The sequence below is a fragment of the Hemicordylus capensis genome, chromosome 4 (genome assembly GCF_027244095.1).
Source record: "Hemicordylus capensis ecotype Gifberg chromosome 4, rHemCap1.1.pri, whole genome shotgun sequence".
NCBI classification, from domain to species: domain Eukaryota; kingdom Metazoa; phylum Chordata; class Lepidosauria; order Squamata; family Cordylidae; genus Hemicordylus; species Hemicordylus capensis.
In genome coordinates, this window is record NC_069660.1 from 27,220,321 (window position 1) to 27,245,368 (window position 25,048).

Sequence of the window (25,048 nt, forward strand, 5' to 3'; positions counted from 1 at the left end):
GGTCAAAAATTCCTAAAGTATAGCAACGGAATGTTTTGTACTCTTTGCTTTTCCGAGCAGAGATTCCTGGGTTGCCTAACAGGGTCACTTTCCCTGTTAGAAGAGGGTACTGGAGGCATGTGTGTTTTGTTTTGTTGTTTAACAGCTTTAACAGCTTGAGGCGAGTCATACGATTAGTGTGAGGTTTGAGGCTTAGCCCGCTCTCCCTGCAGATGATCAAGCGGCAGCCCTGGGTGGCCAGATCAGCCGCCCACACAACTTCCGGCTCCATCACGGAGCCAGTAGGGGCTGTGGGGATTAGGGGCTGCATGGTCCCCGGAAGTTCCAGGATGCCCCGCACAAGAGGACGCGGGGCATCCTGGAGAGACCCCTGGGACCCGGAGGCTTGTTTCAGCCTCCTGGCAGGGGTCTCTTCATATGTTGCCACAGCGTGGAGCCATGGCGCAGCAATACACGATCGATTAGACGGGGTTAGCGGAGCACTTGCTTCGCTAACCTGATCTCAGGGGAGGGGTAGTTTGGGAGGTTTGCTGCCGGAAGCTGCACAGCTCCCATTGCAGCACACGATCAACCCAAAGCAGGCTAGGCTTCCTTAGCCTGCTTTTGGCTGATCGTGAGAATAGCTTCCTGGTTTACATGCTTTTTCCCCATGCATACCTGGAGCATGTATGAGAAAATATTGGTTTGATATACCGTATGTGTTATTTTAAGCTCCTGTTCATGCATTAGTTCAGGGGTTCCCAACCTGTTTGACACCAGATGTTGTTGAGATGGTAGCTGGGATGATGGGAGTTGAAATTCAGCAACATCTGGAGGATCACAGGTTGGCACCCCTGCATTAGTTGAAATCACAGTCATTTTTTATGAATTCCCGCTATTCTCATTCCTTTTGCTTTTTAATATCAGGAGATGGGGTGAGGCTTACATTGCAGCATAGCAGAGCAACACACTCATAGGAACATAGGAAGCTGCCACATACTGAGTCAGACCATTGGTCTGTCTAGCTCAGTATTGTCTAAAGACTGGCAGTGGCACCTCCAAAGTTGCAGGCTGGAATCTCAGCCCTATCCTGGAGATGCCAGGGAAGGAGCTTGGAAGCTAGATGCTCCTCCCAGAGCGGCTCCCTCCCCTGAGGAGAATATCTTACAGTGCTCACACTTCTAGTCTCCCTTTCATATGCAACCAGGGTGGACCCTGTTTAGCTAAGGGGACAAGGCATGCTTGCTACCACAAGACCAGCTCTCCTCTCCTCAACTCCCCCCCTGCAAGCACATAAGGACAGCCCTGCTAGTCCAGCATCCTGTTTCCCACAATTTTAATCCCCTAAAATGGATTTTTATAGCAGGGGTGTCAAACTGCAGCTCCCCAGCTGCTATTGGCCTACAACTCCCATCACCCTCAATCACAGTGGCCAGTAGCCAGGGATGATGGGAGTTGTAGGCCAACATCAGCTGGAGAGTTGCAGTTTGACATCCCTGTTTTACAGCATAAATGGAGAGTCCAAGTTCCTCCCAGCAGCTACCTCCTGGGTCTACTGTGCCCCCCCCCCCCCACTGCTCCAGACCGATGCACATACAGGGTATTGTGGGCAGACCAGTTGAGCTGTGATAGAAACATAGGAAGCTGCCTTACACCAAGTCGGACCACTGGGCCATCCCGCTCGGTAGGATCCATCCAGCTCGGCAGGAGAGGAGAGCTGGTCTTGTGGTAGCAAGCCTGACTTGTCCCATAGCTAAGCAGGGTCTGCCCTGGTTGCATATGAATGGGAGACTAGAAGTGTGAGCACTGGAAGATATTCCCCTCAGGGGATGGAGCCGCTCTGGGAAGAGCAGAAGGTTCCAAGCTCCCTCTCTGGCTTCTGATAGGGCTGAGAGAGATTCCTTCCTGCAACCTTGGAGAAGCCACTGCCAATCTGTGTAGACAATACTGAGCTGGATAGACCAAGGGTCTGACTCGGTATATGGCAGATTCCTATGTTATTGTCTACACTGGCTGGCAGCAGCTGTGTAAGGTCCAGGTTGGCCCGAGTCTTTCCCAGACTACCTGGAGGTACCAGGGGGTAGTGAGCTGGGACCTTCTGCATGCAAGCATGCAGATGCTCTTCCAGTGAGCTGTCGCCTCATCCCCGAAGAGGAACTGCTTGCAGTGCTCACATGTTGTCTCTCATCCAAATGCAAACCAAGGTGGGCCCTGCTTAGCAGATGGGACAGTTCATGCTTGCTACCACAATAACAGTTCTCCCCGCCCACCCCCAATGATGTGCATAAGAGCATAAAATAATGTCCTCCTATGCTTTAAAAGCAATGGTTGATATTGTAATGGCTCACAAAGCCCTTGCGTCACTACCAAAGCTGTGCTGGCGCAAGAAGGTTGTGTAACTGCACTGTGAACCTGGTATTTGCAGAACTGCCCTCTTGCGCGACATGGCTATTGCACTCTACAAGTTCCCTTTAAACCAGATGAAGTGTGCCGCAGCTTGTGCGACTACTGCACAATCACAAGCATGCTTGCAGTCTTGTACAACACCAGGCTATAACAAGTAGCTAGGCAAGAGCATTGCGCCTGTACAGTGTCCTCCCAGAAGTACTGCATTAGTCAGGATGTCACTCAATGTTTTTCGCAGCCTCCCCTCGGCTTACTTAAGATGAACGGGGTCCACATAGCCCATATGCCATTCACTTGATTTGTGCCCCATAGGAATGGGAACAAATGGACCTGATTTGGTTCAGTTTTTCAAGAATTCTAAAATGGATGCACCCCACCCCTCTAAAAGATACTAGAGGAACACAGCCCTTGGATCAAAATCCAAAATCTTGCTTTTCGTCCACACCCCAGCAGATGAGTGTAGCACCTCTGGCTAATAATAATTAATTACAGTGGCCAAAGCACTTCTCATAGAAGTCACCCATTCCATGGGTAATCCTTACTTGAACCCTGCAAAGTCGATCAGCATTATTATCCCCATATTTTTGTTAGGGGGCAGAGGCCAGGAGCTTGGCTTGCCTAAGGCAGTGACTTTATGGATCTGAACCAGGGTTTTTTGGCTCATGCCCCACTCTTTAAGAGTCAACCTAGATGTCATGTGGAAGGGTGTGTCTCCCAGTGGAAGGAATGCAGAGGGTCATCTCTGCATTTCCCAACATCTATGTTCTGTTGCAAAATCATCTTTCAGGGGCTGTATATTTTTCTGTTGCAAAATCAGCTTGTCGTGCTGGTGGGAGGGGGCGGTTTAACTATCTCCATGTGTCATTTCCCTGATTTAAATCCCTCCCCACAAAGCTGCCATTAATTTAATCAATTAATCAATCAATCTAATTAATCACTCAACCTAATTAATTAAATTAAAATTTAATTTTGTGCCACCTAACCCAGATGGCATTTCTCATACATAAAAACAAAATAACTCATTAAAACAAAACCAAAAGCCCTGAAGGCCGCCCCCACCCACCCAATTATTTGTTTGTTTTTGCTTCAAAGGAAGAGGAACTTGCAAGCATATTTATTGTTTTGTAGGTTTCCCCTTCCTTGAGTAATAGCAGCTTCGAGGAGATTTGGATTAGGACCCCTGGACAGAGGGAAAGGGTTCAACTCCCCACCATTCACCATGGCCCTGATCCAAATCGCACAATCCTTTTACCGTATACACTCGAGTATAAGCCGAATTTTTCAGCACCCAAAATGTGCTGAAAAAATCAGCCTCGGCTTATACTCGAGTCATCTATCTGCCCGTGCTAAAATAATATTTAAAACATATACCCCACTGATGTCTCAATTAATGTAATTTTATTGGCATTTATTTTGATTATTGAAACTCACCAGTAGCTGCTGCATTTCCCACCCTAGGCTTATACTCGAGTCAATCAGTTTTATGGTTTCTAAGGTAAAATTAGGTACCTCGGCTTATATTCGGATCGGCTTATACTCAGGTATATACGGTAACTGCTTTTCTCAAAATAAAAAGTCATGAAATTGCTTCTGAGGAAAAGGAGATTAAAGTAATACATTGTTTCTGCAGCTTCTGAAAAATGTGGAGAGGTGTGGGGCAGGGGTAGCTCTTGTGTGTCAGGGTGAAATATGTGGGAAGTGTCTTGTTTCGGTGTGTGCATTTTGTATAATCCAATACTGAAATTGACATCACTGGAGGGTCAAGAAAAGAGCAGAGGTCAAAGGCCTTTAAAAGGAGTCTGTGGCCAGTGTTACTTATTAAACCATAAAAGCAGAAGATTGGGATCAGCTTCTTCTCTGGTGGGATCTGCAGATCATGGGCAAGTGGGCATAGCCTGTAACTAGGCTCTTTAACACCGTGTGCATATACTGGAAAAACCTTGGGAAGAGATACTCAGAACAAAAGTGGAGACTTGTAATCTTTCCAAGAAGGCCTCTGAATTATTCATTGGACTTGACAGGGAAAAGCATTTGTGCCTGACATAATTTCCTATTGGATAACTGAAAGCTGCATTTCTAAACTGGAGTGTAAAAGCATTAATCCATTCCTATCTGAATATCCTAATAACAGAAAAAGGGTGACATTCTCACTTTGCCTAGTCTGAGATACCTGAATTGCAGACTTAAACTTGTTTAACAAGCCTCATGCATACATTATGTTGTATTATGTTCATACAGATGTACATGGTTTTTGAATGAATGGATGTTTTCATTTTGAAAATGAACCTGGGTTTAGGCTCCTTTTAAAGGCAGGGTACAGATAGGAAGTGTACCCTGTGCATGCATTGAACATAGTGTGTGTAACTGTACATATGTACAAATCTGCACGTGCATCGTCTGTACATAGATTGTACATGCGTTGAACATAATGTGTAAATAAGGCTACAGTCATTCACTGTTTTCGGAGAATGGAGAACGCTATAGGATAGGATTCTTTGGAGGATGTCCTGACAGTTAAATTGGTATAAAACTAATATAAACTTCTGAGGTAGATATATCCTAAGGGTGTAAGCCATCTTTGTTATGAATCCTGTCGCCTACTAAGATCAACTGGAGAGGCCCGGTTACTGTTGCCACCAGCTCGTTTGGTGGCAACTTGGAACCGGACCTTCTCTGTGGCTGCCCCAGTTGAAATAAGAGTACCCCTTTCTCTGTTTGTTTTCTGGAAGACCCTCAAGATGTACCTGTTTTCTCAAGCTTTTAGCTGAAGATTTTTAAATTTAATGTGCTTTTATCTGTGATCTTGTTTTATTAGTTTTGTGAATTTTAACTGTTGTGTTTTTTTGATGCTGATGTGTGTTTGTTTAAATTTGTACACCACCTAGAGATGCTTATATTTGGCAGTACAGAAATATGATACATAAATAATAAATATATTAGCTGTACTTTTCCTGGGCTCTGCCCCAGAGGTAGTGCTGTTTAATTCTGGAAGTAAGTAAAGTAAAGTGTGCCGTCAGTTCAGTGTCAATTCTAGGCGACCACAGAGCCACAGGTTGTCTTTGGTAGAATGCAGGAGGGTTTTACCATTGCCTCCTCCCATGAAGTATGAGATGATGCCTTTCAGCATCTTCCTATATTGCTGCTGCCTGATATAGGTGTTTCCCATAGTCTGGGAAACATACCAGCGGGGATTCAAACCTGCAGCCCATGGCTTGCTAGTCAAGTCATTTCCACCACCACACCATTAGGTGGCTCCCTTAATTTTGGACGCTACCTCTAATATTATTAGGGCTTCTTTGCTAGGCCTAATACTGAGAAACGTTTTATTTTTCATTTTTACTGAGAAAAGTCATTAACTCCTTATCTGGCATGTGATATGTAAGTCCCTTTGAGACAGGGAGCCATCTTTCCTTTCCTTGTGCTCTTCAAACAGCTTTGAGAACTTTTTGTTGAAAAGCAGTGCATAATTTCTAAATAATGAATGTATCCCTTGGAAAGAGAAAACGCTTTGCACATTTGGAAGGACATTATCCTTTATTCATATGTCCGAGGAGCAAAGTGGGGGCCGGCGGCGGGCGGCGGTGGCACTGATAGCCTTTTGGCCCTGGGTCCACAAAGACCAGGAGTCCGCCCTGCCCTCTCGCATGCATTTCCACTGAGCCTGACCGGCTTTTAATTGCCCTTGGATATGGTACCAGTGTGCAGCGCATATGGTGAAAGTCAGTGCGGTGTAGTGGTTAGAGTGCTGGACTAGGACTGGGGAGACCCGAGTTCAAATCCTCATTCAGCCATGATACTTGCTGGGTGACTCGGCCAGTCACTTCTCTCGCAGCCTAGCCTACTTCACAGGGTTGTTGTGAGGAGATACTTAAGTATGTAGTACACCGCTCTGGGCTCCTTGGAGGAAGAGCGGGATATAAAATGTAGATAATAATATTGATCTAAATGTTCCCTGCAAGAAGTGAAGAATCATTTGAAATACATTTCCATTGGGAAAAGCTACTCTGGGCAAATCATTTTTGCTTTATAGTAATAGATACATTATTTTGGATCTCTGAACCATTTGCAATCGCAGTGCTTGTTTTCCAGGTAAGCTCAGAGCAGAGCTACCAGGTGAAGGTTTAACACCAGACTGCCAGTGATGAAATGAAGGCATTACTATGCATTTTTAGGAGCAGCAGAATCTAGTCATGTGCACGGACCGGTTCGGAGGCCATTCTAAAGGCCTCCAGACCGGTCCGGGCACGGGGTGGTTTTGGTTCGGGTGGGGGGTTCTATTCAAAACAGGGGGGGCTCTACTCACCCCTTCCAGTAAAATCCCGTATTTCTTGAAGATATCGGGCAGCAGGGTGCCGCCCGCTTCAATCTTCTCTGGCGCGGGCTCCTCGGCTCGTATCCATCGGGGCGGCAGGATCGCTCCCAGTCCCTGCCGCCCCCTCCAAGTTAAGTCCCCCTCAGCTGGCGGCCGCCCCCTGAACCTCCACAGAGGCCCCCCGCCGCCCCCTTCTTTCCAGAACTACCCCCATTACCAGAGGACGGCAGGAGAACTCCCTGCCGTCCCCTTCCCCCTTGCCGGCTGGGCTGCAAATGGCTTCTAGGAAGCCTTTCGCGCGCTGTGCGCGAAAGGCTTCCTAGAAGCCATTTGCAGCCCAGCCGGCAAGGCGAGCGGACGGCAGGGAGCTCTCCCGCTGCCCGCTCGCTAAGGTGCTTACTTTAGCGAGCGGGCGGCGGGAGAGCTCCCTGCCGTCCGCTCGCCTTGCCGGCTGGGCTGCAAATGGCTTCTAGGAAGCCTTTCGCGCACGTGCGCGAAAGGCTTCCTAGAAGCCATTTGCAGCCCAGCCGGCAAGGGGGAAGGGGACGGCAGGGAGTTCTCCTGCCGTCCTCTGGTAATGGGGGTAGTTCTGGAAAGAAGGGGGCGGCAGGGGGCCTCTGTGGAGCTTCAGGGGGCAGCCGCCAGCCGAGGGGGACTTAACTTGGAGGGGGCGGCAGGGACTGGGAGCGATCCTGCCGCCCCGATGGATACGAGCCGAGGAGCCCGCGCCAGAGGAGATTGAAGCGGGCGGCACCCTGCTGCCTGATATCTTCAAGAAATACGGGATTTTACTGGAAGGGGTGAGTAGAGCCCCCCCTGTTTTGAATAGAACCCCCCACCCCAGTGCCGGACCGGTTCCGTGCACACCCCTAGCAGAATCCGTGAAGAAATATGCAGTACAGATAAACAATTGAGTAACTCTGTTCTCCGCCTCGCTTGCTTCCCTTCCCCACTTCCATTTGCATGACCTCTGAACCTCCGTGCTCAGTGGTCTGTCTGACCTGAGACCTTTCCTGTGTTTAGGTGGCCCTCGTACAGTGGACAGAGGGTATAGGCTTGACGCTGGTTGGCAGAGATCAGTCTTCTATGCAGCTGAGGACACCTGGTGGCCACATCTTAAACTACACCATCCTCCAGATCTTCCCATTCACTTATGAAAGTAAACGGATGGGGATAATTGTCCGGGTAAGTTAAATTAAACTACATGATAACCGTCAATGATAGTAAAAAAAAGCCATCTGGCAAAAAACCAAACAAACCAGAAATGGTCATGAAAATTCTTATTCTATCAAATATATAATTTATCAGATCTCTTTGTCAGATCTGAGATTTTGCTCTCTCTTTTTTTCAAGAGCGGTTGTGTTTTGTAACCACAGTTCTGCAACAACCTCTAATTAGCACTGGGGTTTTGCTGTCAAGTCAATAACATTTTGTAAAGGCCAGCCACTCTGCATCACAACCACAGAGGAAGGTCCACCACATATCAACCAAATCTAGAGAGTCAGTGCTGATGCTGTTGTTTCTGTGGATTCTGCCATTCGATTGTAACGGAAGAATAACAGTACAGTGCATTGGATTGGAATGTCTTATTTTCTTTTCATCCATCATTGCCAGTGGATTGATATATGTTGTACACTGATACGGAAATAAGGATTTTCATACATGCACAGTGACAGCAGGTAACTTTGGACTTGGAATCATTGCTGTATAGTGTCATACTCTCTTCTAATTTTAGAAATTAAGAGGGGGTTTTGTGTGTGGTTGTTATAACTTTATATATAGCTATAATTCCTGTTGGGTAGAATTAGAAATTTATAGTATAATACTTGGCATTTTCATTGTACTTTAGGAAATTCAGAGTGTTCTGTATACATTTATATCAGTAATCCTTATGATTTGGGAGTAAGAATTACTCCATATTGCAGATGGGGAGGTTGAGAGAGAGCAGGGACCAATATAGACAAGCCACCTGGTGTGTGATAAATTCTATAATGCATTAGTTTGCAGCTTCTGGAGATCCATATATGCACAGCAGTCATCACATGTGCAACCAGGCAGTTTGGCAAACTCAATGTGGGCTCATGGTTGCTTGCAAGCAGGCTGAGCTGCTGAATATGAACAGGACTCCAGGAACCGAGAGCTTCTGTGTGATGGAATATACAGTGGCCACCAAACAGCTGAAGGGATTCACTTGGATTAGTACTCAGTTCTTCCATCCTCTTCTAAATTATAATCATTGTGAGTTTGTGAAACAGTCCCAAAGCATTCAGCTTTGCATCTGATTGTTTTCTACGGCCATTCGGAAATGGAAAGTCTGAAGCTGCTTGAGAGACTTGCGATGGGGAGTTGTTGGGCGGTTGTTAAGTGATAGGCTTGCTAGCAGGAAATCTATGCCTTTCAGTGGTTGTGCAGCAGGCAGAACTCTGGCAAGCTCAGCTTCTCCTACGGCTGCAGCACTGAGAGAGAAGAAGCTGCTTGGCTTGCTAAATCTCTCACTGCTCCAAGCCCAGAGCTCATATCATTGGAAAATGTGTACAGAGACCCACCTAGCCTGACCTCTACAGTCTGTTGCCTGCATTTCTAATGTTCCATCCAAAGGAGAATGTTGGCACCTTCCCTGCATGGAGATATAAGTGCTCCCAACGTCGAGGAGGAGAGGGTGTGCATTTCTGGTCAAGGATGGGAAGAGATGCAGACGTTTCGTTTTTACAATATGGAGAACCACCAAAGAGGGGACACACACACACACACACACACACACAATCTGGACAGAGACATTTTGCTGCCTGAGGCAAAGGACCGTCTGATCCATTCCCCATCCCGCCCCCCCCACCATCTGCAAGTGGGTGCACCTGTTGTGGTAGGGGGCCGTGTTTTCTGTACCACTGCACGTTACCCTGCTATATGAAAGGGCTGCCCCGGCATACATACTCTGTAACATCCAGAATCACTCATCAACGGTTGCGGATACTTAAACGTATTCATTGTTTATTTCTAGCCTCTGGGGCCCAGCAAGAATTCAAAATATTTTCTGATTCTCCAGCTGCCTCTGTAGACTTGGTTGTTGATCGTCAGGAGAATTAGCAAGCATGGTCTCCTCAATATCTGCTTCCATGTGTAGATGTGCATGAACTGCAGTTTGAACTGAGGTCCGAGCCCATTTTGGGGGGTGGGGCCAGGAAGCTTTAAGAAAGAGGAGAGCAGGTCCTTACCTGCTCTCTGCTGCCTCTTGTAGCTTCCTGTTGGGACAGCGCATGTCCCAAGAAGCCCCGCATGGCGTTGGAAAGGACCTGATCTCCTCTTTCTCAAAGCTCCTGGGTCCCGCGCACGAAATGTGCTCAAACCACAGTTCAAACCACAGTCTGTTCACATCCCTACTTCCATGCCATTCACCTCGCATGCTCCCCCCCCCCCAAGATTTAATAGCAGCTTCCATTGGCACCTATGGCAGTTTCCTTTTCAGGGCCAATCACAACTTCAGGGGCATGATTTTCACCAGGACCATGGTGCAGCGAAAAAAGGTTAAATATCCACTTCCCATGTACCATTGTCCTAGTCCTGATTAGTTAGGTCCCCATGGCTACTGTTTAGCAACAGCAACAACAAGCCAATGACACATTTTGTGCAATGTTTATTTTGACCGCAAGAAATTTGCTTTAGAGGTTACATAGGAAACTGCCTTCTACTGCGTCAGACCATTGGTCCATCTAGCTCAGTAATGTCTACAGTGACTGGCAATAGTGGCTTCTCCAAGGTTTCAGGCAGGAGTCTCTCCCAGCCCTATCTGGAGATGCCAGGGACAGCACCCGGGATCTTCTGCATGCAGTCAAATGCTCCACCACTGAGCTATGCTCCCGTTCCCAGCTCTACAGTTATCCAGTCCAAGAGGTCCCATTGCTAACAAGCCAGCCATCTATACTGTTACTGCTGTCTCTCGCTGGTAAGGTGATGGTTGTTTGTCCGACCGCAAAAGTTTCCAATCTCTCTCTCTCTCTTTCCGCGCAACTGGAATAGAATATGTTTTCTTTGCAACTCAGAGAGTGCTATTGTCATATATAGAATAGGATGGGGGAAGGCCTTTGAACCTTGGCCAAAATCAGACCATGGTGGGAAAAGATGTGGTTGAGAAACAATACAACTGGCAAATCTTTCTGCAGATTTATAGTTGTAATCGTGCCATAACATGGGAACGTGCTAACCTCCTACTGAACTTGGTGAGAGGAAATGACTAATGCAAGAAGATAGTTGATATGGTATTTATATTGGACAAAAGATCTAAACTATCTTAAAGCTCGTTCTACACCACAGGAAGTGGAGTCTCTGTTCAGTTTCCTACCAAAAAGTTGTTAAACGCTTCTTAACAGTTTAAATCATTTCATGCACAAACATTTATCTTAACTGATGCCAGAGATCTCTTATTTTAGGGTGTTGTTTTTTTTTCTGGCCTCTGTTGCTAGTCCATATGTCAAAGCCGGCTTCCAAGCAACTTCTTTAGAGAAAGAAGGTAAAACCCACAGCTGAACCATTCTGTTATCTCGGTGGTTGCACAATGGATGCAAAAGATTTGGGCCACAATCCAACACTGTGTTAAGCACATGAAGACCCTTTGATTTCATTTTGTCTTTAAGCATGCTTAACTCTGTATTTGATTGCAGCCTTGGAGCACTGCAGTCATATAGAAGCTTGCTGACCATCAAATTAACTGTTTGATGGCGAGGAGGGAATGACCCATGGCTAGAGTTTGTGAGCAAAGAGACACTGAATTGGGTTAAACAGGAAAATAGAGAGTCAGCTTCATTCTGTGACTGGGGGGCTGAATTCTCTCCAGTGTGGTCCTTGTTCACACAGACCTTGAGCAGAGATGCTGATCAGTGCACCTTGGGATTGGTGCTAGGGAAAGTATGTTCTTCTTTAAAGAAGGATAAACTTTCCGTATGATGGCTGCAGAGAAAAATGTAAAGCCTCGGATCTGTTAACCGAGAAGGCTCCAACCTCTGCCTTGAAATGGAGCCTTCCCCAGCTGCAAATCTGCTGCTGCCCTTGCAGATCTGCCGGCTGGCGAGAGGTCTGTTTCAGTGTGCAAAAAGAGAGTCTGTTGCCTGAAAGAGATCTCTGCCTTCTTCATCATCCAACAGTCTTGTAAGGACTTCAGCAGATTTTCAAGGTGGAAGGGGCTCCATTTCCCCCAGGAGACTGGAGCCCTCCCAGCTGGCAGCTCTACTCAGGAGTAAACCTCCCAGGTGGGTGTTATGTTTGTGGGTGTTCATTAGCTATTTTCCCTGATGCCTGTTCTTGCCAGTCAGTCAGCTAAGTTTCTCGTTCAGTCTTTGTTTAGACCTGATTTAAGAAGGTCTCCATTGAAATGTTGACATCAGCATCCAAATTGTAAAAATTTGGTTTTTCAAGACACCTTTTTGGAGTGCTGTTGCAGCTTGAGTTTTGCTTATTGTGACATGTATGCTCATCTGGGAGAACAGGTTGGTTTTCCAGAACTTGTTAGAATTGATTTTTTACTTGAATTCCACCAATATTCACATTGGGGTGTGGGGGGGAAGGTTTCAGTATTATTGACTATGCCTGTACAAGACTTTTAATCTGAATTTTTCTCCCCAAAAAGCGGAGGCTTGTCCTCTTCAGAAATCACAAACACCTGAGAAATGAAATGAAATGGAAGCAAGATCGTATTGTCTGTATTACTTGGGCTCATGTGGGGTCTGTGCGGATCTTATTGGAATAAAAGTGCCCACTCAGCATTTACCTGATTATGTTCAAAACTAATGCATCTTAAAACATGTACAAGGAAAAATAGTAAAGCTGTGTATTTTTTTAAAAAAAATCACACACACTAAAAATGAGCCAGTGTGATGTTTTTTTCTAAGCCTGAGAATGGCTGGAATGAGGAAATGGAGTGACACTTTTCCATGCAGAACGGTGGGAGTCTGACATAAGCCTGGGATTTTAGCCAATATCACCTGCTCTTGACTTGGGCCTAGTTCTCACAAACAGCAAATGAGATGGTGATAAAATTATATCTCAACAGTGCCATCTCAGACTGCAGGTGAGGGCTCACGTCACTGAATCTTGCTCCATACCCAGAGAAACAAACAAAAATACTTGTATAGGCAATGTAGTGTTTCAGAGGGAGGGCTAGGCTTGGCAGCCTTTCTCACTGTTTTTCTGTTTGGTTTTTTCCGTTTTTCTATTTTTGTATTAAATAACCTTTAGTTGAGCTCCCTCATGCAGTCTGAAGTGGTACAGTCCAGACACAGGTTGACTGATGTTTGCAAATACTAGGCCTTAGAAACTGATAAGATCTGGATCATAATCGATTCTTCACAATGTAGGCAATGGATCTGCTGGCATACAAGTTGCACCCTATGTCATGTTCAGAATGGATCTTAAGAACCATGAGTGGAAGGAGAAAAGAACTAGTGCTCTGCTGTGAATTCTTGCACGTGGCCTAGTGGAAAACTTCTTACGGTGCAGAGCCATAATGGAACGGGGTTGCCCTAGAGTTCCAAAAACCTATAAGTCATTTGACTCAGACAGATCTTTACTGGAACATGGGAAGCTGCCTTATATTGAGTCTGACTTGAGGCTTCTCCAAGGTGTCAGGAGGAAGAGGAATGCCTCTCGGTTTGGGACTCATCAGCACTCTCCTGTTAAGCTGGAAACAGCCCTTCCACACACAGAAGAGCTTTCGGCTTGCAGAAGGGTACCTTTGGCTCCAAGCAAGGCCAGCCTGCTAAGGAGGCTCAGTGAGATGGCTGCTTCAGGGGGGAGGGTTGGAGGACGTGCTGGAGGCTGCATCTCATTGGGCCTCGCCCTCTTTAACCTGGGTCAGATTCGGACACAACGGGGAACCAGAGGTAGAGCAGCCAGACGTCCCCAAACCTGAACATCAAAATGCAGGAAACGGCGGTTCAGAGCCTAACTCAACCTGAGGGTTCACTCGCCAAACTCCAGTTGAACTCTCAGTTTGAAGTGATGCTAGTGAACATCACTAACTGAACATCGCTAACTCAGGCCTCTGATTTGTGGCTGCTTCCATTTATGTCCAAATTCAGTAATGGAGGCAGCCTTCCCTGGGACTGGAGTTGAGGGAAGGAAGCTCCTCCCTCTCTCTGTCCAGATGGACTGCTGTGGCTGTCCATCAATCAGAGGAGGAGGAAGCCCGGCAGCCAGTTCCCCTGCCTCTCTGCTGTCTTGCAGACTGCAGAGAGGAGGCCAGAGCTTACGTCCAAATTTGGACAGGTAAGTGCGTAGTGGGAGAGTGGAACCGCAGGTCCATTGGATGCTCAGTTCTGTGTTATGTCTGAATTTGGCCCTGGTGTTGGTGATGAGAGCCGCCACCGAATGGGCTCATCCTCCTGCCATTGCTCATCTGGTCCTAGTCTCCCTGTCTTTTCAAAAGACAGGGGTAAGGAATGGAGCAGCAGGAAATGCAGACCCCCATTAAAAAGGGGATTGGGGTTAGGGTATCAAATACCAATGCTACAATAAGGACCCTATAAAACATTTCTGATCCCCACCCCCCGCATCTCTTTCAGGATGAATCTACAGGGGAAATCACTTTCTACATGAAAGGGGCTGACGTGGTGATGGCTGGAATTGTTCAGTACAATGATTGGCTGGAGGAAGAGGTATGGAACAGCCTGTCCATGGCTTGTTTAAGTTTGAAATGCACATTGGTCCATTGAGGGGGTGGCCTGGGACATCTCATGTTAGTACATCTCAAGGGGCAGTCTGGGGGCACTTGTTTCGATAATGCGATTGAAGTTAAGCAGGCATGAGCCTGAATGAATCTATCAATCCTATAAGAATGCCTCCTGTGTCTGCCCCTTCTATCTGAGGCAGGGATTTCTCTGTGGTGGCTCCCTCAATCCGGAATGCTCTTAAGAACATAAGAACAGCCCTGCTGGATCGGGCCCAAGGCCCATCTAGTCCAGCATCCTGTTTCACACAGTGGCCCACCAGATGCCACTGGAAGCCACAGGCAGGAGTTGAGGGCATGCCCTCTCTCCTGCTGTTACTCCTCTGCAACTGGTACTCACAGGCATCCATTTGAAGCTGGAGGTGGCCCTCCGACTAGTAGCCATTGATAGACCTCTCCTCCATGAAGTTATCCAAGCCCCTCTTAAAGCTATCCAGGTTGTTGGCTGTCACCACATCTTGTGGCAGAGAATTCCACAAGTCAATTATGCTATTTGTGAAAAAGTACTTCCGTTTCCAAGGGAGGTTTGATTGGCTCTCTCCCTCCCCTGGTTTTAATGGCTGTTGAAAACTGTTTTATTTAGGCAAGTTTTTTCAAATCACTGACACAGATTGTTGTGTCTTCCCTCCCTCCCTCCCTCCCTCCCTCCCTCCCTCAGAGTGTGTGTGTGTGTGTGTGTGTGTGTGTGTGTGTGTGTGTGAGAGAGAGAGAGAGAGAGAGAGAGAGAGAGAGCCTTGATCAGCCTTTTTGAGATTTTTGGTAGGTGGTTGTATCTATTTATTGTTATATTAATCTGTATTTTGTAAGCTACTCTGGGACTTTCTGTGAAGGTGCGGGATAGAAGTCTTGTAAATAAACAAACTTTTATCAGTACCTAAATGGGAGACCCTAAGAAGCTGCTCTGAGCTTTCCAAAGATTTTTGTTGCTATTATTTTGATTATATTTATATTCCATCCTTTTGTCCTAAGATCCCAGGGCAGTTAACAACACGATAAACACAATAAAATTCAATAAAAACAACATAAAAACAAAACAAACACAGCTGAAAAATTGAAAAGAGCAGGGAATAGCTCTTTGGCCAGGAGCCTGAATTCAAAGCGCAGTCTTCATCTGGACTAGGAAGGGCAATGTGCGGAAAGGAAAGTGGATCTCACACACTTTATTTTTGCCCAAGAGACTGGTGGGCAGATCAGTGCAGGGCAGAATTTCCTGCAAAGCATGCTTCATCTCGGGTGTCAGTGGGGCTTGGGCTGGGCCTTTATCCAAGCCACAGTAACGCAGGTTTCAGAAGTGTCACAAACACTATTAAATGCCAATGCTACAACAGGGCCCCTATGATGAGAACTATAATGTGAAAACCCTCGACATCTGTGTTGCCCCAACCATGGATTCTCATGGGTTGTCCCAACAAAATAGTGAGGTGAAGCATTTCTTGCAGGCTTTCATGTTGGGAACTTAACATGACGATTGTCCATGAAACCTTAAAACAGTTGCTTTGGGGCATGGCAAGATTGCTGCTTATAACACCTGCCTCTTATATTCTGGAGATACTGCATTTGCATAAGTAAAATAACAGTATTGTGACCAAATCAGTTCAGCAAAAGCAACAAAACGTATATCGCCATCTCTTCTTCCTGCCCCATACACTTTATCTCACAGATCAGAAGGGAAAATTCATATTGTTAAATGAATGGTGGGTTGTTGCTGTTGTTTTAAGCCCTAATTGCAAATTAATGGAGCTTTTTGAAAAGTGACTGACCATATATGCAATATCCTCCTCCTTTTGCAGTGTGGTAATATGGCAAGAGAAGGCCTGAGGGTCCTTGTGGTAGCAAAGAAGTCCCTCACTGAGGAACAATATCAAGACTTTGAGGTAAGTAATGAACATTATGTCAGATGCAGGATGACCTCAGAGATTGGTTTTCACTGGACTGTGTAAAATGGAACAGCGATGCATTTGGATGGCTATCTCGTATTGAAGGGTGGCCTTCCAGCTGCTTTCCCAACCAACTCTAACTCTTAGTCTACCTCTGCTCCTCGGGGAAAGGTGGGATATAAATGTGATAAAATAAATGAAAGCAGGGAAGTAATGACTTTGCCTCCATTGGGTCAGATGGGATTGAACCCAGACCAGTTGTCTGTACATGGGGCCAGAACTCAGAGGTCAAGTATATGCTTTCATGCCGAAGGTCTCAGGTTCACTCTCTGGCATCTTGAGGTAGGGCTGGGAAAGACTCCTGCCTGAAACCTTGGAGAGCCATTGCCAGTCAGTGTAAACCGTACTGAGCTAGATGGACCAGTACACTCAGTATTAGGGGTGTACAGAACCAGTACGAATCCAACCTGGTGGGATTCGAACCAGCCCAATTTGACCGGTCTGAGTTCAAACTGCACTGGGCCCGTTTCGGATCGAACCAGTTTGGCCTGGTTTGACTGGTTGGAGTGCTTTGCTTGTAAAAGGGGAGTCTGGTAAGGATTCCCCTTTGGTTGCAGGATTCCCTGCCTAAAACGGGGTTTGGGGGGGCGAGTGAGAGGGCACTTTACCCACTGTGGTGGCTGTAGCACCAGCTCCCTGGAGGCAGCGGGGACTGCTCCTCTCTGCACTGCAGCCCGGCGGGCGGCCCTGTTCCATCACCACATGGCACCCCTACAGCGGATCCGCCCCTGTCACCAGGGATCTGCAGCCACTGCTGCCGCCATAGCAGGTAAGGTGCCCTCTCGCCCGTCCCCCCCCCAACCCCTTTTTAGGTAGGGGGCCCCCCTTTACGTGTTCAGTTGCGGAATCTGAATCTTCCCTATCATACTTGTAACTAGATCAGAGTTTCCTTGTTGCAGCACAGGCTGGATGGAAAGAGAGTTACTGCTGAGCAGTTGCAGAATGCCAAGTAGCTGCTCTCAGCTGCCCCCTGCCCTGCTTAGCATCAAACACCACAGACAGAGCAAAACTTTGGCAGCTCCAAACCAGGCGCGTAACAATGATAGGGCAAGGGGAGACAGTTGTCTGGGGGCCCCACTGCCTGGAGGGGCACCCCAGGGGCACCTCATGTGACTCCCCATTGCCCCCTGCCCAGCCCCATAGCCTCTCAGCCACTTGCCCTCTTCGCCGTCTCTCCTGCTTGTTCTGCTGGCCCGCAATCGAAGCAGCAGGCAAGCTGCCAAGAGCTCCTTTTCTCCCGCCTCTCAGCTGATCGGCGGGTGGGCGGGGCTTCCACGGAGGCCTCCGTGTAGGCCGCAGTGAAGCCTGAACTCGAGTAGGGCCCAAGCAAGCCAAGGAAGGAGGAGGCAGCCAGAGTGTTCTCTGCAGCAGAAGACCCCTTGCTGCCCTGCTTAACCCAGACCAGCATTTGCCAGGTAGAGTGTGAACTCCTTTTTGTGGTTACCTTTCCCGCCCCCCCCCCCCCATATATAGGGATCTGCTTGCCATAGGGCTTGGATATGGGGGGGTGGGGAGGGACCGAGAAGTCTCTGAATATTTATTTCGAAACAGCTTGGAAAATTTGCTGACTTAAAAAAAGCTATCTAAAAAGTCCTATAAGTGGCTTGTTTCATGGCAGAAAATTGCAAAAACTTCTGGAACAGTATTTTATTAATTTTATTTATTCATTCATTCATTTATAAATGCACTTATGTTCAAGTTGTTTTGCAACCCAGAAGGTCTGAGTGAGAACTGTGAAGCATGTGTGGTGCTTTTATTTTATTTTTCTTGTGTGTGAACTGCTCCCCAATAACTTGCAGGGACTTCAGGGTCAATCTGGCCAACATGTGAATGCAGCACCTCCATTCCAGAGGAGATGTGTCTTAAAGGGCTTTAAAAGCCTCCTGTGAAAAACCTCCTGCAATCAAACTTGACTGAATTTGTTCAGAATTCTGAGAAAACAAACATAGGTTCACCCTGCATGGTTGAAAGTCTCCTTTGCTAATCTGCAGCGAGGGGCCTATTTTAATAATTCATCTTTCTAGTGTGTTCTAGGCATTAAAAGTAATACAAATGTATAGTACTCAATGTATATCGCTATATATTGTGACGTGTGTGTGTGTATTCAGTGAAATGTATTTGCAGGCAGCATACTTATTTTGGAATATCTGACTTAAATCCTTGGGGGCCTGGGGTGTGCGGAGGCCCTGGACTTTGGGGGGGGGGCCCATTTTAAAATCTTGTCTCTGGGCCCACTCCAACCTTGCTACGCCCCTGCTCCAAACAAAGGCTTATTTAGCTGCAGATATTCTTGTGTCACAAGACTCCCCTCTGACAATAAGGGTGTGGGCAGACCAGGAATTTATTTTTATTTTTTTGGCAAAAAAAAAAATCCACTGCTGATATTCACATGAGAAAAGGGTGCAATGCACACCACATCCTGTGCTCTGTCACTGTTACATTCCACTTTCTTATGTTTTTCCATGCAAAGTGTTGTGGTTCATTAAAAAGACACACACATTTTGTGTAACTGGTCTGCGGTCTCTTTCCTTCTTGCATTTCCTCACCCCCATCTTCCTCTGTTATCAGAATATTTTTTTAAAAGCCATTAAGTTTGCACCTGAGCATTTATTCATCTTGTAAACGTAATCTGTTGGCTTCTTGTAGTAGATGCTAAACCTGGCTGATGCCCAGTTCCCAGGGCTAGCCGCTTCATTATACAATCTCAAGGCTAACTGCCCTCTATTTTGGGTAAACTGGATTAAATTGATCAATCAGATTATGGGGCTGTTGTCAAAAAATCAGCATTTATTAAGGGAAATGTTTGAAGCCTGGGGGGACAAGATTTTAGAAATTGATTTTGCATTCCTTGCTTGGTTGTGTGTTTTTTGTTGTTTAAAAGATTTATGTCGTCCCTTTCCATCGGACGGTGTCCAAGGCGACTTAGAAACAGAAGTTAAAAACAATCCAAGAATAAAACACAAGACAGGAAGAACTGCTAAAATCAGCAGCAGAACAGCATCTGCACAACAAGCAGGGTGTAGGATGACCGTAAAATGAAAGCCAAAAAACAAGTTCCACACATATAAACCCTGAGACAACAAAACAGCTTTCACTTATGAATGCCTACGTACAAGCCAGTGTTGTGGGCTCTAAGCAAATGTATTTAGGGAGGGTACTCTGGTGGGAAATGACTTGCCTAGCAAGCAAGATATTGGCGGTTTGAATCCCTGCTAGTATGTTTCCCAGATTACGGGAAACACCTATATCGGGCAGCAGCAATATAGGAAGATGCTGAAAGGCATCATCTCACACTGCGCGGGAAATGGCAATGGTAAACCCCTCCTGTATACTACCAAAGAAAACCACAGGACTCTGTGGTCGCCAGGAGTCGACACCAACTTGACGGCACAACTTTACTTTATTCAGTGATTAGGATTCCATGACATAAAAGGCTGTCTCTCTGGTGGTACCCACTGGTCCTTCACAGTGGAGGCATATGGAGTAAGCTCTCCACAGAGAGCTGCTGTAATGGAATGGCTAGGAGGCTGAGCTATAAAGCAGGACTTCTCTGTCTTGAATCTTGTCTTTTCCATGAATTCAGTAGGTGGCCTTAGGCACGGTAGTAGCCGGTAGGACAAACGCATGCTACCCAGATTCTATCCCCAGCTATTTACGGAGGTAGGATGAGAAGCCGTCGTACCGAGCTGCCGCCTTGCACATCATCCTTCTCCCTGCTTCCTACCCTAATGTTTGCAACCACATGACTGAAAATCGGGAGCACGCCTGGCTCTCCTACCCAGACTGGGTGCTTCTCCTACCCTGCCGATGTGAAACAAGCCTACTCAGGGGTATAGCAAGACCCCTAGGGGCCAAAGTCTGTTTAGGGGCCTCCCACATCACATGCACAAAGTGCGTGCACCCCCCAACAACCTAAGCCACACACCCTGCATCTGACATCAGATGCAAGTGGCGAGGCAACCAGCATCTCCTGGCTGCCACCCCTGCTCCATCGCTACTTAACTGTTGGCCTCCGGTGGAGGGATGAGCCGGGTGGCGGCAGTAGTGGGCGCTGTGGATTCCTGCATTTCTTTGTGTAGTGGAGGGGGTGCCGAGGGGGAGGCGGAGCCATTTCCGTGTCTCTCCCCTCCAGCCAGAAGCCCTTTCCGGTACAACCCTCAGGAACAGATTCATGCAACTGAGATGGGTTTTTAAAGGGAGGGGAGAGCTGCAAAAATGGCTCCCACTTCCCTCTCTGCACCTGGTCGACTGCGCAAAGAAGCCTTCATTGCAGGAACGCTGAAGGCTCCTTGGAGACCCACCGCTCTCCTTCCGTCACTGGAGGGCTGCGCATCGTGTAAGCCATTGTTGCTTGTGAAAGCCTGTAAAGCTGCATGTGCATTGATTGATAGTGCTGGGAGGAGGATGGTTTATCCCAGGACAGCGAGGGACAAAGCAGAAATAAAAATGAAATATGACCAGAGTGCTGTTGGGGATGCACGCAGTTTGCAGCAGTGGTAGCCAGCTGGCAGTATGTAGCCACATTAAGCCCATGGCCGAGGGCCAGTTGGCTCGCCATCCACCCATGCTCTTCTAGGAGATAAAGAGTCTCATCACTCAGGCTTAGCCAATCTCTTCACATCTGGCTTCAGGAGGGAGGGGAAGCTGCTGAAAACACATGGGCTACCCACCCATGTGTTTCCTGCCGTGCTGCTTCTCCTGCTCCCAGGCCTGGCTGCAAGCTGGTCTGGGGGTTTCAGTTGCAGCCACCTAGGAATATGCTGGAAATGTCAAAGGAGTAATAGAAAGATGGCGGAGGGGTGGTCCGTCTCCCTGTTCTCTGTTCCCTGTTGGACAGCACTGTTCTCCGTCCTGGATTGACTGATAGGCCAATCTAGTAGCCGGTCTCTGGTCTTTAGGGAGTTCTGATGCCAGCTTCATCTTTATTATTATTTTGAAACTATATGTTTGAGTTGGATTTTATAGCCTGCAACCAACATGGACTAAATGTTGTTGTTTTTAAAAGGGCTAATTAAGCACAACCAATCTAATCAGGCAGTACAGAGTGTGGAATGGCAGGGTTTCAAAGGCAAAACCTTGAAACTGTAATTCGCCTCCCGTATGGGGTTAGTAAGGTCTTTTAATGGCCTGTGGGTAGGTGGGGCAAGGGGGCTAGAGCTGGGATATATTATCTATCTATCAAATTTATATACCATCTAGTATAAAAATCTCAAGGCTATGTACAGAATTCAAACATAAAATAAAATATTAAATATTAAAATTCATAAAAAGATAAAAACGAACATATTAAAATTTAAAGGTTTAGTCTCAGGTGAAGGCCTGGGAAAACAGGTATGTATTCAGGGTCCTCCTAAAAACAAACAGAGAAGGAGAAGCTCTTATTTCAGCAGGGAGCGCATTCCAAAGCCCTGGGGCAGGCACGCAGGTTCTGGCAACCGTCGGAAGGCCCGGTCCCGAGTTGCCACCAACTGAGGTGGCGGCAACCATAACTGGACCTCTCCAGATGATCCTAATAGGTGACAGGGTTCACAACAGTGAATGTGCTCTCTTAAGTACCCTGGACCTAAGCCGTTAAGGGCCTTATAGGTAATAACCAGCACTTTGTATTTCATTCAGAAACATAGCAGCAGCCAGTACAATTGTCTTAGAATTGGTGTTATATGGTCCCTTCGGGTAAACCCAGAGACCAATCTGGCTGCCACGTTCTGTACTAATTGTAGTTTCCAAGCTACATACAAAGGCAGCCCCATGTAGAGTGCATTACAGTAGTCAAGCCTAGAGGTTACCAGCATATGTACCACTGTTTTAAGGTCATTTGTCTCCAGAAATGGACATATCTGGCGTGTCATCCAAAGCTGATAAAAATTTATATGATCAACCAAACCCCCAAAACAGGTGCCATAAAATGACCTCTAATAACTGTCTTGTGATGGGCGAGTTTCTCTATGTACTGATGGTCACCAGGGCTAAATAGATAAATATGCTGAACTTTTTCCAGGTGAGTAGTAATAAGCTGATAAGAGTGTAAAACCCTTATCAATTTTAGGGCTTTATGAGGTGCAGATTGTACATGCTTTGGGGGAATACCCCAAATTCCAAACGTAATAACCTTATTTGTTGAAAATATTTATAATTGCATATTTCCCGCTCATGACAAGATGTTCAAGGCAGCTAATATCACATAACTTGAAAACAAATATACAATAAATTAAAAGCAGAAAAAAGTAGATGATCAGTAGCATGAGTGATCAGAGTAGGGATGTGCACAACACCAGTTTCAAATTCAAACTGGGTTCGAACCAGGAGAGGGAGGTTCGGTTTTGGTTTTGCTCGAACCCCCCCGGTTCGGTTTGAATTTGAACTGGTTTGAACCTCCAAAAGTGGGTGGGGTGGTAGCTGGGTACCCATGGGTACCTACTACCCAACTCCCGAAGCAATCAGACACTCGTACCCATGGGGTACAGGGTTTTGTTGTTTTTGAGGAGTTCTGAGTGTAGATTCTCTGGTCGCAAATGAGATTTTCAATGACAAACTATGAATCCACTCTCATTTGCGACCAGAGAATCTACACTCAGAACAAATCAGAAACAACAGAACCCTGTACCCCATGGGTTAGCAACCCATGGGGGTGGTTGGAACCCTCTGTGCACTACACCACCACTCGCTCTGGCCCACCCTGGCACCCCCCGTGCAGTTATGGGGCTGCTGAAACCTCCATTCTTTCATATGGAGAAAAACCATAAAGACCCGTAAACTTCAAAAATCACTTAAAAATCAGCCCGTTGCCCAATTTCTTTCAAATAATTCTGCTAGTTTCTTTGCCCCCCTTGGGCACTACCACCCACCACACTCCGCTCTAGGACACCCGTTTCCCCCCAACGTGAAGCGATACATTTGCTGGCATCCTCATTATTCCCTATGAGGAATTTAAAAATACTTTTAAAACTCACCAATAATTGGAGGAGTGTCCGATTGCCTTGGGATTTTGTGGGTGGTAGGCACCCCTAGGTGCCTACCACCCACTCCACTTTTGCACCCCTAGGTGCTCCACAATAGGGGATAGTGGGCTGGTTTGTGTCCCATTATATCCTATGAGGAAAAATAATAAAAAATATTTCAAATATTCATAAAAAATCATAGGAGTGTCCGATTGCTTTGGGGTTTGGGTGGTAGTTGGCACCCATGGGTGCTCCACAATAGGGAGTAATAGGCTGTTTCAAGTCCCATTATACCCTATGAGGAAAAATAAATTTCAAAAATTTATAAAAAAATCATACGAGTGTCCGATTGCTTTGGGGGTTGGGTGGTAGGTACCCATGGGTGCCAGATACCACCCCACCCACTTTTGGAGGTTTGAACCAGTTCAAACCAGTTTGAACCAGTTCAAATAGAGCCCCCCAGTTTGGTTCAAATTCAAACCTACAGCTCAAACCTAATGGCTGGTTCAGTTCGAATTTGAACCAGTTTGAATTCAAACCATTTGCACATCCCTAGATCAGAGACAAATTTCAGAGTCTTGCAAGCCATACGCATGCTGAAATAAAGATGCATATGCTTGGAACCAAAACACCATTAGGGAGAGGGCCAGCTGGATCTCCTGGGGCACAGAATTTCATAGGCTAGGCCAGCTGATAGACCCGTTCTCCATGAATTTGTCTGTAACGGGGGGCTGTCAACCTTGGGTCCCCAGATGTTGTTGGACTACAACCCCCACAATCCCTAGCCGCAAAGGCCTTTGTAGTTCAACAACATCTGGGAACCCACGTTTGAGAACCCCTGGCCTAGGCACCATGACAGAGAAGAATCTCACTTATCTTCCTTCCTACTACCACAGGATGGAGCTTCCCCCAGGGATCTGTGTGAACAAGCAGGATTGTGTGGGAGGAGCTAGTAATAGACACCTAGAAAGCTGCCTTAGACTGAGTCGGCCTATTGGTCCATCTAGCTCCGTATTGTCTACACGCACTGGCATTGGCCCTCCAAGGTTTCAGGCAGGAGTCTTTCCCAGCCATACCGAGAGATGCCAGGGATTGAACCTGGGACCTTCGGCATGCAAAGTAGATACTCTACCCCTGAGCTACCACCCCATCCCCAGTCACTTAGGGCTTTAAAGGTAATAATAACCATCACTCTTGAGCTCGGCCCTGAAACCCTCGTCTTGTACTTTGTATAAGTGCATAGCAATTCTGAGCCAGTCCTGATAGAGTGTGTCTCTTGTGGTCTTGCCAGGCGCGCTATGTCCAAGCAAAGCTGAGCGTCCATGACCGTTCCCTGAAGGTAGCCACCGTGATCGAGAGCCTGGAGATGGAAATGGAGCTGCTGTGTCTGACTGGAGTGGAGGATCAGCTGCAGGCGGATGTCAGACCTACTTTGGAAACGCTGCGAAATGCTGGTATTAAGGTATGGCTGGTCTGGAAATAGAAAGCTTTGAGGGTGGGTTTGGTTTTTCTCCCCAACCTGACAGTGTGCTGATGAGCAAAAGCAAGAAATCTGGGTAAAGCAGAAATTGGGGCACTGTCACATCATTAGGCTGTCACATCATTAGGCATGGCCTAGATCTGTGGTTCCCAACCTGGAGGCCTCCAGATATTGCCGAACTACAACTCCCATCCTCTCCAGCCTCAATAAATTGTAGCTGGGGCTGATGGGAGTAGTAGTTCAGCAACATCTCGAGGTCCCCAGGTTGGGAACCACTGGCCT

General features: G+C 46.9%; 1 protein-coding gene across 4 annotated transcripts in view; it reads left to right on the forward strand.

Moving 5' to 3' along the window:
- Positions 1–25,048, forward strand: part of ATP9A (ATPase phospholipid transporting 9A (putative)) — a 144,822-nt gene that overhangs the window by 83,652 nt on the left and 36,122 nt on the right. For all 4 annotated transcript variants that reach the window (XR_008306299.1, XM_053246763.1, XM_053246766.1 and 1 more), the window contains exons 15-18: positions 7,721–7,882; positions 14,248–14,340; positions 16,202–16,285; positions 24,578–24,748. Coding sequence is in view for 3 of the 4 variants with exons in the window: in XM_053246763.1 (XP_053102738.1) it covers positions 7,721–7,882; positions 14,248–14,340; positions 16,202–16,285; positions 24,578–24,748 (510 nt within the window). In the remaining variant the exon portion in view is untranslated. The remainder of the gene's footprint in view (positions 1–7,720; positions 7,883–14,247; positions 14,341–16,201; positions 16,286–24,577; positions 24,749–25,048) is intronic.